This window comes from Aspergillus fischeri, genomic scaffold (assembly GCF_000149645.3).
Source record: "Aspergillus fischeri NRRL 181 1099437636265 genomic scaffold, whole genome shotgun sequence".
Taxonomy (NCBI): domain Eukaryota; kingdom Fungi; phylum Ascomycota; class Eurotiomycetes; order Eurotiales; family Aspergillaceae; genus Aspergillus; species Aspergillus fischeri.
This window is the reverse complement of record NW_001509761.1, coordinates 1608248-1620759: the sequence shown is the minus strand read 5'-3', so window position 1 is coordinate 1620759 and position 12512 is coordinate 1608248. Positions and strand designations below refer to the sequence as shown.

General features: G+C 50.9%; 4 protein-coding genes across 4 annotated transcripts; 3 read left to right on the top strand and 1 right to left on the bottom strand.

Moving 5' to 3' along the window:
* Positions 1-1267: 1267 nt before the first annotated feature.
* Positions 1268-1940, top strand: NFIA_006050 (uncharacterized protein; the record flags this gene model as incomplete). Its single annotated transcript, XM_001259137.1, has 2 exons — positions 1268-1312; positions 1380-1940. 2 exons carry the CDS (start codon positions 1268-1270, stop codon positions 1938-1940), a joined length of 606 nt encoding a protein of 201 aa, XP_001259138.1.
* A 697-nt stretch (positions 1941-2637) lies between these two features.
* Positions 2638-6882, bottom strand: NFIA_006040 (CHAT domain-containing protein; the record flags this gene model as incomplete). Its single annotated transcript, XM_001259136.1, has 1 exon — positions 2638-6882. One exon carries the CDS (start codon positions 6880-6882, stop codon positions 2638-2640), a length of 4245 nt encoding a protein of 1414 aa, XP_001259137.1.
* A 423-nt stretch (positions 6883-7305) lies between these two features.
* Positions 7306-9276, top strand: NFIA_006030 (putative caspase; the record flags this gene model as incomplete). The annotated part of the gene is made up of 1 exon (XM_001259135.1): positions 7306-9276. One exon carries the CDS (start codon positions 7306-7308, stop codon positions 9274-9276), a length of 1971 nt encoding a protein of 656 aa, XP_001259136.1.
* A 914-nt stretch (positions 9277-10190) lies between these two features.
* On the top strand, positions 10191-11423 carry NFIA_006020 (uncharacterized protein; the record flags this gene model as incomplete). Its single annotated transcript, XM_001259134.1, has 4 exons — positions 10191-10347; positions 10410-10670; positions 10750-11020; positions 11048-11423. 4 exons carry the CDS (start codon positions 10191-10193, stop codon positions 11421-11423), a joined length of 1065 nt encoding a protein of 354 aa, XP_001259135.1.
* Positions 11424-12512: the final 1089 nt, after the last annotated feature.

Genomic DNA, 12512 nt, shown 5'->3' with positions numbered 1-12512 from the left:
TAGGCGCGATCAGCAGTATTTCTTCTCAACCAATTGTCACTTAGATTTAGAAGATTAATTACAGAGCCCTAAAATCTATACTTTTCTATTTGCATGTGTGCATTGTACTGAGAAGCAATTACAGTATAGATTGGTTATAATAACCTGAAGAGGTTAATACAGTGAATCTGCGGCCTTTTGATTCTTGTAGAAGCAGTAAGATCTGTTGCTCACCTTTACAAAGTTTCATTAGCTTTTGAGTATCTCTGTTACTCTTACATGGTCTGTCTCTCTTTCCGGTGATGGAGATTACAGCGAAACAATGGACGTTGGTTCTGGACCTCAACACAGTGTTGTTAAGCAGGCAGCAGAATGCTTCAGCTACGATAGGCCCATTCCTGTGGAAGGAGATTACGTCTTCTGACATATGGCTTGAATACAACCGTGGTCACCAAGATGACGAAGAATGTTGGTCGCAGCTGGCGAAACGATTCTCCACAGACCGCACAATGATCGCTGAGGGCATTACGCATGCTCGACAAACAATGGCACTGCATCCACACCTGGAAGCTTATATCCGGAGACTAAGAGCCCGCTATAAGGAACAACTTATCATCCACGCTATGTTTGACATGTCCACTCACGACTGGCAAGCGCTAAGGAGTAGAGAATTTCCCTGGCCTCTATTTGACTGTATTTTCGTCTCTTGCGAACTGAACATGTGCAAACCAGAGCTTCGGTTTTACTCGCATGTCCTTCACACTATTCAAACTTCCCCAAAGGATACAATTTTTATCGAAAACATTCAGGAACACATTCTCGCAGCGCAATCCCTTGGAGCTCACAGTCTTCTGTTTTCGGGGATGACCGATCTCCATCGCAAGGTTTTGAATATTATCGAAAAACCAGAGAAAAGAGGAGAAGAGTTTCTTCTTGACAATGCACGTCATCTGCATTCAATAACTAATAGAGGGCATAAAATCCGAGACAATTTTGCCCAGTTGTTGATTTATGAGGCCACCAGAAACCTGTATGGTCCCATTCCACGTTGTGTTTTCGCTTCGTTTAAGACTGACTGTGCAGGGATCTCGTTGAATTGGAACAACACAAGCGGACATGGAATTACTTTATTGGTAGGATATGGTCCTGCCCGCTCACTAGGATAATTGACTGACACGAAAATGCAGGGGAGCAGGCACTCATACCAGGAGATTACCCCGACGATCTGGATACAACATCTCTTGCGCTACTTCTATTCCCAGTGAGCAAGGACCTCGCGGATTCAATTATGGATCAAATGCTCACGCTCAGAACCCCTGATGGCATTGTTATGGTGCGTAGATCATGAGGTTGCCCTTGGAGGCTAACAATAAATCCCTTATTATCCTAACTATCTTTAGACCTACTTCGACGCGACGCGGCCACGAACAGATCCTATGGTCTGTGTGAATATTCTTCGACTCTTTTATCATTACAGCCGAGGAATGGATCCTTCGCTACGTGCAACCAAGGACTGGGTCCATCAAGTTCTCCTCAACTTTGCGTATATTCACGGCACGCGGTATTATACGTCGCCGGACGTTTTCCTCTACTACGTCTCTAAATTGGTCCAAGAAAACCCAGGCTCGGATATCTGTCGGGCTATTGTTCCACTATTAACCTCACGTCTACGAGCACGGGTGAATGCCGACGGCGATTCCATAGCACTTGCGATGCGAATAATCGCTTGCCAGGCACTTGGAATCCCTGACGAGCTCGATTTGCAAAAGCTACTCTCCCTACAAAGCGAGGATGGCGGATGGGAGGTCGGCTGGCTCTGCTGTACTGGAAAGAGAGGCATCCGTATTGGTAACCGCGGTGTTGCAACAGCACTCGCAATTCATGCAATAGAAAGCATGACCTCGCTGACAAACATCGGGCTGCAAATGGGGGTTGGAACCTTCTGGCGGAATAGCGTATAGTTGTAGAATGAGAGTGGAACGAATGGCTACATTGTTGCGTTCAGGACTAATTTACCAACACACTGTTTTCTTGCTAGATTGAGCGTAGAAAGGCCTCCGTGGAAGCCAGTCAGCCTACTGAAGCACAGTCGCACTCTGTTGGCCAAAGTATAGAACAAGGCTCTGGTTTAGTGTAGGCTCAGCAAACCAGCAAGGCAACGGCCCCAAGAACCCTGAGTAACGTTTCCTGCGATTTGCGTCTCATCTAGCTTTTCGGATGGCCGCGCTGGCTCTACACAGCGCTGCCAACCATTACTTCACCCCCCGCCCACCTCCAACCTCCTTTTTCCTCTTCTCCCTTCCCAGGCTCCAAGAACTTCCATCCTGAACAACTGCGTTGACTCCTGAGCTTACTAATGTGCAGAGCGGATGCCCTATAGGGCTTCTGGTTGCCTTGCCCGGGAAAGGCACTCGCAATCCAGTTTGACATTAAAGCTGCCAGCCTATGCTCGCTGAAAGTGGCCAATTATTATATACGGGACGTACTGTCCAAACAACGTACCCGAAACCTCGTTTACCCATTTGGAATAGTGAGCGGGAGGCAACAAACACAAAGGAATGCTAAGCATGCCCTAGTGAACGGAAGGCTGAGGTAGAAACAAAGAATGGATGCTGGTAATTCACCATAATCACACATCCACTGACTGTAGGTAGTAATCTATACTCCAAAGTGGACGTACGGGACCCAGTACAGAGCCATATCCCTCTTCCGAAGTTTCCTGCGGACTGCGTCTCTCTCGCTTTTAGCTATGCTAACAGCCGCAAATGTGCTGGAGGCACCACCTGCACATAGGTCAGGATCCAACCCTTCATAGTCGTCTTCATGACTACAGTCATCCAGCGACCTGCTCGTCACAGTTTCTCTGTCCATGTCCCGTAGTTTTCTCATGGCCATGTGCAGCCCAAGGGCTACAGCACCATCCAATAGACCCTGATCGCGAATAAATTCGTAGAAGCTTCTGGCAATCTCGACGCAGTGAAAGTCAGAGACTTCCCAGAGAGTGCCAATAACATGACGGAACCCTGCAAGCTGGCACGAGTTGATGAGATGGATTCCTTCATCCTGGAGTCTTCCGGCGGTATTCGCTCCCGTTGAGCACGCGGATAGGTAGGCCAGGAATGGTGCGTTTTCTTGTAGCTTGAGGTCGCGGAGGCTCCCCACAGTGAGCCGATTGTTGGCCCAGTCCTCGAGTAGAAGGCAACTTTCGGACGGCTCTCCATTGTCGGAAAGCCCGTGACCGGCAAAATGAAAAATCTGGCAGCCCTTCAGATGCGTCAGGAGTTGGGCTTTGGTGGGCTGGACTAATTCGATCTGCTGTAAACGCAGCGAGGGACACAGCTCACGGAGCATGTCGACCTCTTTCGAAGCGAACGGGAGGGCCGACTGACCGGGTGTCTCAGGCATTGCGGCCAGAAGTGCGTACTCGGCTTTGGTGTCACTGCAGCGTCGGATCTGGTGTCGTTGGCCATAGGCCAGGGCCCTGGGGGAGGTAGAGTACGAGGAGACAACTCTATCGAGGGCAGTTTCCTTTGAGCCGTTGGCATGGTTGCCGGCTGCGTGGATAGGAAACCTCGCGAGCAATCCTCCAGGAATCCACCATATGTGAGGCCAGTCCCCATCTGACGGGGGTTGATTGTACCCTAGATGGCTCAAGACAGGCTCTACAATGGCAGCCCATAGCCATTCAAGAACGCAGGTTGTATTTGACGTCAAAGCTTCAGCCATGCGATGCACATCCTCTATGTTCAGACCCGGCAGGTTCAATGCAGCGATACTGTCAGTTTTGATGACGAAGGCATCGCAGCGGTGGGTGCTGACGCTGAGAACGACCACCGGCCCCTGGCTCGCGGTGGCCATCATGTCGTCGGGAGTCAGCGGCAGCAGGAATCTCTCGAATCCAGCGAGTCCCCGTATTTGCTGGATGACGTCGCTGAGTGATTCGTCCAGCCGATATCGTGTGTTCAGACTCGACAAGGACCTGTTTTGATCACGAATGTCTACTGATAGAGCTGTCACCGTTGGGTCCGAGTCCAGTTGGTCTCGCAACTGTATGAACCTTTCTGCTAGTTGTGGGTGCTTCCTCTCGAGCTCGTCAGTGCTCGCCCGCATCTCCGTGAGCAACCCAGTGATGACTCCAGAAGCGAGCTCAAGCGCCTGCAGTGCTTGGCCAGGGCTCTTGCCCGCATTTAAGGCCACAGCGGCGGCAATGGAAGCCACGCCGGTGAACTGCCCCAGCCCACGCTCCTTGTCCGTGTTGCTAAAGATTCGGGGGCTCAGCAGAGGAACAAGCTGGATGGCCTCCTCCAAGACGGTGTTGGCGGACACCCAGTCAGCATTGGCTGCCATGTAGAAAGATGCAGTAAGGCCTAGATGAATGCGAGTCGTTGGCTCAGCTTTCTTACTACAATACCAACCAGCCTTCACCACGTCAAAAGTAGCCGCATGCGCCTCGTGGGCTGGCGACATGCACCCTGGATATCTCTCGGCAAGCAAGTTTGCCAGGTTCTTGAGAAAAAGAGCTCGGATGTGGTCATCCACTCCCGACATGCTCGCCGATTCCCTCGCCGTTTCAATGGCCTTGTCCAGATCCGCCCATTTGGTCGACAAAACTGCCCGAGTTCGAAGGATATTTGCAAGGCTGTAGAGTCTCCAGGCCTTCTCGTTGCCATCTGAAGGCGCGGTGGCCACTGCCACATTCGCAAAGACTTCGGCCTCGTCGAGGTCGTCAATCGTTCGATCCCTTACACAGCGGGAGTGAATCATTTCTGCAAGAATGCCGGCTCGCATAAAAAACCACGTGTGTCCATCAGGGGTGGCGTCGAATGCGGCTCGTGCAGCCTCTATGGCACGGTCAAGGTGGTCCTTGTTTCCAGTGCCCGGGCGATGAGAAAGCTGCCATGATAGATTGGTGAGGCAGCTCGTATGCTCCTCACTACCTGTGGGGTACTCGTGCATGGCCATGGTAGTCAACTCCATTGCACGGTCAAGATCCTCCACAGCTCCTATCCTTACGTATCGTCTGCACAGAAGCTCACCGATTGTGCCAAGTATAGTAGTGCGGTACTGATCAACGGAAGGCAAGTGCTCTAAGGCACTTGAGAGTATGTCTATTGAAGCGTGAAGGTCTTGAAGTGATCCGCGGGCAGTATATCTCGTGCCCAGTCTCAAAATTAGGGAGAACAAGCAGATGTAGTAGCCATGGTCGGTAAAAGAGAGAGAGCTGACAGCGCCCTTCAGCGCTTCAATAGCAGCGTCAACATCTTCATACGACTCCGTCGCTTCAGCTCGCAGATTCGTCCAGATTCCGATATTGCAAGCGGCCTGTCGTCTCTCAACATGATCATGGGGTGCGCTTTCGCTTGCCTTTTTGGCATATCGGACTGCTTGGTCGATGTCATCCAGTGATCCAAGGTGCTCAAATCGCTCGCTCAGTAGCTGACCGAGACTGTTCAAACATGCAGCTTGACAAATGTTGTCAGAGGAAGAGATTGCCAAGGCCTCCTCTACTGTAGAAAGAGCAAGAGCGAAATCGTCTATCACCCTGTCCAGGTGTTTTCTGCCGTACCAAAGACCAAGTACTAGCAGGAACCATGGTTGCAGGGCGTGCCCAGTTGGCGAGTTTTCGAAGGCTTGCTGTAGAATGTCGATGGCTTGTCTTGCTAAATCTGAACCCCCGCTGTGTTGAGACGAAGACCTCGAAGAACCTCCAAAAGTAAATAGTTGGCTAAGCCGCTCGGTCTCTTCGTCTCTTGGCTGTCTGAGAGCTGCTCTGATATTGTCAATAGCTTCATGAAAGTCGCTAATTGTTCTTGTGCATCGAAAGCGTTCAGCCAGGTAGAGACTCAACTGGCCGGAGAGCTCTGGGGATTGAGTTCCATCCAAAGCCACCTTAGCCAGTTCTATGGCACTATCCAGATTATCCAAGGTCCGAGTCATTGCAAATCGCTTGTAAAGACACTTCGTGTAAACGTCAATGAACTCTAGTTGGTTCGTATGTCCGGCTACCATGTCACCCAATGCCGGGCTCATGGCTTCGATGGCTTCGTCCACATCCGCTACAGCCCCAGTCTCATTACATCGAGCAAGAAGATACGTTCCGAGATATATCAAGTAAGAATTGCGATCAGGATTATCCAAGGTGACGGCCGCCAGTGCCTCGTAGGTACCCTGTATGCCATTATCCATGGCCTGAAGCCGGAACTCTGAAGGAGCAGATGCCATTAGTCGGTTTGTCATATCCACAGCACGGTCGAAATCTTCGGACCGTCGCTCCCCGTGAAAGAAATATCGTTCCGTGTTCCATTTGGTAAGCTGGATCAGCCACGCGTGCTGCCATTCCGGATCATCCGAGGGCAATTCAAGCAGCTTCTCTCCAAGTTGGATGAGTTGTTCCAGATCGGACAGCGTCCGAGTCCCGTTATAGCGGCTCTCGAGAAGCGTATAGTATTGCATCACCAAGTCACGGCGGTTCGGATCTCGAGGTACAGCTTCAGCCTGGGCTTTAGCATGCTCGATGAGAAGATCCAGCTGCTTCGGTACAGGCTCATTCGCGATAACACCGACATCCAGACCCATGGTGACGGCCAGGTCAGCGATCTCATTTTGTCCTTCTTCCAGTTCACTTAGCAACGCCGTCATCGCGGACAGGATCAGGTTGCGTTCATCCCAAAACGGACTGTCGTCGGCCGTCATAGCTAACAGCTGTTCCGAGCGAGCACGGGCACGAACGAGGTATTCGCTGTTGCCCGACCTTTTGAAAGCATGGAACAGAGCAAATACTGAAAGCTTAATGGTTGTCTCATCCTCACCATCCTCGTGTAGTTCGGCAAAAGCAAGGAGTTCATCGTCACTGGCGGATTCAAGTAGACTGGCAACCTCGGGGTCAATATGAGGGGAAGCCATATGATGTTAATAGATCTGATGACAGGCTCTCTTAGGCAGGCAGTTTCGGAGGGCGTCGCCGTTTGTTGGACGCAGGCAGGAACAGCTGTTGGAGAAAGGCGGGCGCTTAAACCCCTCTTCGCGAGATTCCTTTTCGTCTCTCAACATCGTCTCGGAGGTAGCTACTACCTAGTCTAAAAGGCGTTTGCCTTATAGGCCAGTATCAAAGATAGCTTTACCCAAGCCTCGTTGCTTGCATCTGTTGGGGCCGTGTCCAATGGGATGCGAACACGAAGCCCCCTCAGCCTCTCCCCTCGGCGCCCAGACAGCGAGGCTGAGGGTAGCCAGAAAGTCGCTAACCAATGCTCACTTGCTAAACGCTTGCAGCTACCTAGTACAGCCGCTGGAATTAGCGATACACCAAGTACTCTGAATCTGTGCGAAATGCCTGATCGCTGGGCAATTCTGATCGGCATCAACGGGTACGCCACGAAGCCGTTGAGGGGCTGCGTAAACGATGTCAACTTGATGAAGGCGTATCTCGAAGCCAGCTCAAGCCCAGTCAAGGTGACAGCGCTTACAGCGACTCCGGCCACAGACCCAGGAAGCTCACCACTGCAAGAGGAACACGATCTATGGCCGACGCTATCGAATCTCAGACGCTGTGTGGACCAGATCCTAGCCCTCGCTGTGCCCGGGAATTTCGTGTACATTCACTTCTCCGGGCATGGAACTCGGTTTCCACGACCGCCTCGACTAAAGTACGGAAAGAAAAGTGGCGGCGACGTGGGCCTGCTTTTTCTCAATGACTCTGCAACTGCGTGCGATGAACTGCGAGGCCTGGCGTTGGCAAATACATTGAAGCGAATAACTGACCACGGCCTTGTCGTGACGCTGACACTTGACTGCTGTTTTTCAGGTGATGTATACCGTCAACACGAGCATGCTGATGGTAGCATTCGAAGCATGGAGCATGAATCTGCGTTTGATATCCCAGATGATCCAGAGGTTAATGGTTCCGGGGAAAGCCGCCAGCATTACGGCCTGCGAGATGCACGAGCGTTGCCCAATTGGTTGGTGAAGCCTGAAGGATACCTCGTCATCACTGCCTGTGGCCCTCATGAAGTAGCCGGGGAGGTTACCTTGAACGGACTATCGTATGGCGTGTTATCCTATCACTTGCATGATATCCTCACTTCTCTTTTGGCCCGAGCATCTCAAGTCTCCGTTCAGACTATATATAATGCCCTCGTGAGCATGGTCCATCAAAGGATGGCAAAACAAACTCCGATGCTGTATGGAAGCAATGGCGCTTTCTTTTTCGGTGAAGTCCTACACGGGGGCCATGTTACAAGCATCTCGGCCACGTACAGCAATCAACAGCTTGTCTTGGAGGCGGGACACGCACACGGGGTCAATTTGTGTGACGAATATATCCTATCTCCTTTCTGGGCTGGTGAGACCGTGAATGGCTCTGTGCAAGAGGAGACCATCAGGGCTAGGGTCATGTTTGTCGGCCAGATCACTTCAATCGTCGAATTGCTTGATATCTCCATGTCAACCGCAACGGCCAGCCATTGGAAGGCACAATTAGTCTCGCGGCAGGCTTCGACTCTGGTTGGTCTTATGCGTTCCATCAGCAGGCCCTCTGACCTTGTCACTGCTCTACAGGAGCTGCCCTCCATTTGTGTCTCAGACAGCCCTCGCACGAGTGCCGACCGGTGCGGGTTTTATATACAATTTGACATGAACAGAGGGTATGAGCTCCTCGATGCCGATCAAAAAGCCCTTCCTCTGCCCCCTATCCAGCAATGGGACCCTTTGATTAAAGCAGTTGATCATATCGCAGCATTCTCATACTACAAAGCAATCGAGCCACCCAGTCACGATAGTGACTTCCATTCACTGTTTGAGATCAGTATGCGCAATGAACAAAACACGAAATATAACATGGAAGGTGTAGTCGACGTCGTTGATCAAGAGGAGCTAACCCTAACGGTCAAGAATCTAAGCCAAACTGTCACACTATACGTGACAGTCCTGAACTTCACTCCCTCATGGCAGATCCAGTATCTGTCCGGCGAGGAGGGGGGAACTTGTTTTGACGCTGTTTCCCCTGCGGACCCGGCTCTACACTTTACCGGAACAACAGAGATGGCATTTGCTATGGCAGTACCGGAACATCTGCGCTCATCTGGATGCTGCGACGATATAATCAGGATTATCGTCACGAATACTCCGACCTCGTTCGATTCGCTCCTTCTGCCCAAGCTTAGCAGTATCTTGCAGCAGACTACGAGGGGAGGAAGTCAGGGGCTAGACTCAACAAAATCAATAAAAGCCGTTCCCCAAAATTTGCGTCAATGTGAAGAAAAAGCGGCAGTGTTTACGGTCACCATACGTACATATGTATGAAGTGAATCTATATATAACTCGACAGCCCATGAACTTTAATGCCCAGAATGAGAACACTTATACCGCTTCCACTAGGTCCGATTCCTCGAATACTGTCTTCCCGTCTACAGAGACCACTGTTCCATCATCCATGCATAGCGTGTACTTGCCCGCAATCACCATTTCGACCAGGTATGGCCCATGGATTTCGATCGCGCCATCGCGGCGCCTAACTGAAACATGGATCAGATCGCCGGGATAAAACCGGGTCGTCTACATATATTAGTTTATACAAGATGCAGCACTTGTATCGTAGAGTGTCTTACCTGCGAGTAGGGCAGGATCGATGCCCGGCCCTGGTCGTCATGACCGACGGGTATCTCATGATGACTGTTTTCCTTTCTGCGGATATGAGTGCGCTGAAAATAGAAGTAGACATTTAAAGGCAACGTAGTCTCACACTCGGCAAGTGTCCATTATCCGCTTGATCAAGAAGTCGATGGCTGATTGATCAAAATCGAGCGGCGAGAGGTAGACGCAAGCAAAAGGCTGTCTGACCCTTTTCTGCCTTGCTGGGTGTTATATGTATGGTCCTGTTCAGATCGAGCTACATGTTACTGTTCCGCTGGGCAGGAATGCGTAGGTGCCATTGGGAATTTATCATTTGCAGGTCCTCCCCAGCCTAGCAGGTTAGTGGTGGCTGCGCCTCGATTCTCAGCCTTGCCGGTGACATGGTGAACCTCTTCTTAAATCCGCAAGACGTCATTTCACCACATGATCTATTGATCTTTTGATTGAGTATCGAGCAATTTTGTACTACATCTGGTACCGAATCGTCCGTATCTCACTTCCAGCACCGACAACGGAAAAACGTACTGTTCAAACCGACAAACCCACACAGAGTAGTCTAGACTTAAACAGCCCAGCTCTTGAAAATGCCGTCTACTCTGCTGCCACTGCATGCTTCAGAACCTACACAAAGCTGTGGGGTCCGAGTCAGTCAGCTGGAAATGACGCGCAGCCCTGAGCCAGACGTCGGCCACAAAGACGAGGCCATCAAGGCCAGCCGACAGGCCTCGAGCGCAGCACACAGTAAGCCCAGCTGCCCTATCCATGTTACCTTCCTAAAGTTCCGTGCTTACCCATCCACCTAGTCGAGGACTATCCGCCTGGCCGCCCCCGGTACGGAGCCCTAGTCGCCTCCCACGAATCCTTCCAGGTCTATCGACAGTTCTCGTATCTCCGGACGCGTCTGCTGCTCGATAAACAGGACCGGCTAGCACAGTTGGAAGATAAGCTGCGCGATATCGACCAGAATGAACAACACCCGCTTTTCCTGTCGAGCAGCCGGCTGGATCGGAATGAGGCGCGGAAAGCAGTGCTGGCTGAGATTGATGCTGCGTTGGCGGATTACGGTATGCCCTATGTACCTGGCTTGCCGTAACCCGAATGCCGTCTGGAAGCATACCTACTGAACAAAAGACATGCATGTAGATACCCTCATCGAAAGAACCGCACGGACAATACTGCCCCTAGGCGCGCCGCAGGAGCGCAACATCGGCAACCTCCGCAACTGGATCGAGGGCAACCCCTGCCTCGCGCGCCACTACCCGGAGTATATCACGCAGACTCGTCACCACGGCGACCTGTTGGCCCTCTGCACTTCGCCAGACAGCGCACCGGACCTCGTGGAGCTCTGGATCAAGGACTTTCTCAAGACATACTTGGCGGCACCGTACAAGGCATGTCCCCACTCTCTCGTCCAGTGAAGATACAGACATACTGATTGAAGACGCTGGCTACCGAAGAAAATGTGCTCCTCCATCTCATCCGACGCTCATGTTCTCATCTACCACGGCCGCGTGCTCGGCCAGATCGCGCGCACGGCGATCGCGCTGCTCCTCCTTGTCTTTCTGCTCGTGCCCGTGGTAATCTGCCACTCGTTCGGCGCGGGCCGCGAAACGGCGAGTCTGGTCGTGATCGTTGTGTCCACCGTGCTGTTTCTGTGCATGATGTCGTGGCTTGCCAGGGCAAAGACAGTGGACTTGGCGATTATGGGGTCTGCGTGGGTTTCCTCTCAGTCCCTTTTGCGTTTTGGACATATCCGTACGTACCTTGGTAGGACGGTTACTGACGGCGTCTTGGCTGTAGGTACGCTACTGTTTTGACGGTGTTTATCACGGGAACTGGGTAGATGGGCATATACCTTGCAGCGTGTTGAATCTCAGTAAGACTCAGATAAGCTGTGTGGCGGAGCATAAATATGGAAAACATTATTATAGATGATGGTAATATTAGGCACCTTATAGCTATAAACTACTCCGGTTGACCCCGGTGATTTTGTTGGTATGGTGGGGTCCTGCATGAACAAATCATATTAATTCTGCTGCTATCCAGTAATTATCTAATATTCTGTATGACCCCCTTTTGCCCTTATTATGCCTGGCATCTAACTTGCATAGATTAATCAGATCCTTAAGGAAACCTTCAGGGACTGCATCCCAGGTAGCTTGAACCACCTCTCATAGAGCATCATATAACAGTTAATGATGATCTGGATATCTCTCTTGGATCCAGTCCTTCATCTAATTCCAAAACCATCTCAATGGGATGCAGATTAGGTGAGAAGGCAGGCTAGGTAGTAGGTAATAGGGTAGATACTATACTCTTAAAGCTCCTCAAGGGTATCCTTACTAGCATGCCCAGGTGCACTATCCTGCATTAGTTAAAGCCAGCTATCTTGTTAGTAAACTAGGTGTAGATACCCATTTGTCATGGGGCTGCGGCCTAGGTAGGGTCACTACATCAGGGAGGCTTATAAGCATGTTCTAGGCCTGGTGATTCCAGGGGGAATCACCATTGGAACCTTTTTTTAAGGCGTTGGAGTAGTAGCTGCCTAGAACACTACTTCTTACATATGATCATATTTATGCATATCTCTGATACCCCATGAAGCAGTACTGTGTCGGCGGTTAGATACATTGTCTATACTGCCAGCACATGCTCCTTTGGGCAAAGCGCTGCTTTCTACAGAATCATGCAGCGAACATGCGACCATTAAATCACACGTAGTTGCTGATCATGCATTCATAGTTATTGCAGTCACAGTGTCACTGGACTATAACTGGAAGGGTTGGCTATATGAAAATCAAGGTTATTAAGTGGACAATTCTGAACACTTGATATAGTATCTAGAAACTATGCCTCATCTTGGTTCTGGGCTGCTCTTGGAATTGTAATTGCATCTGCATCCCTTT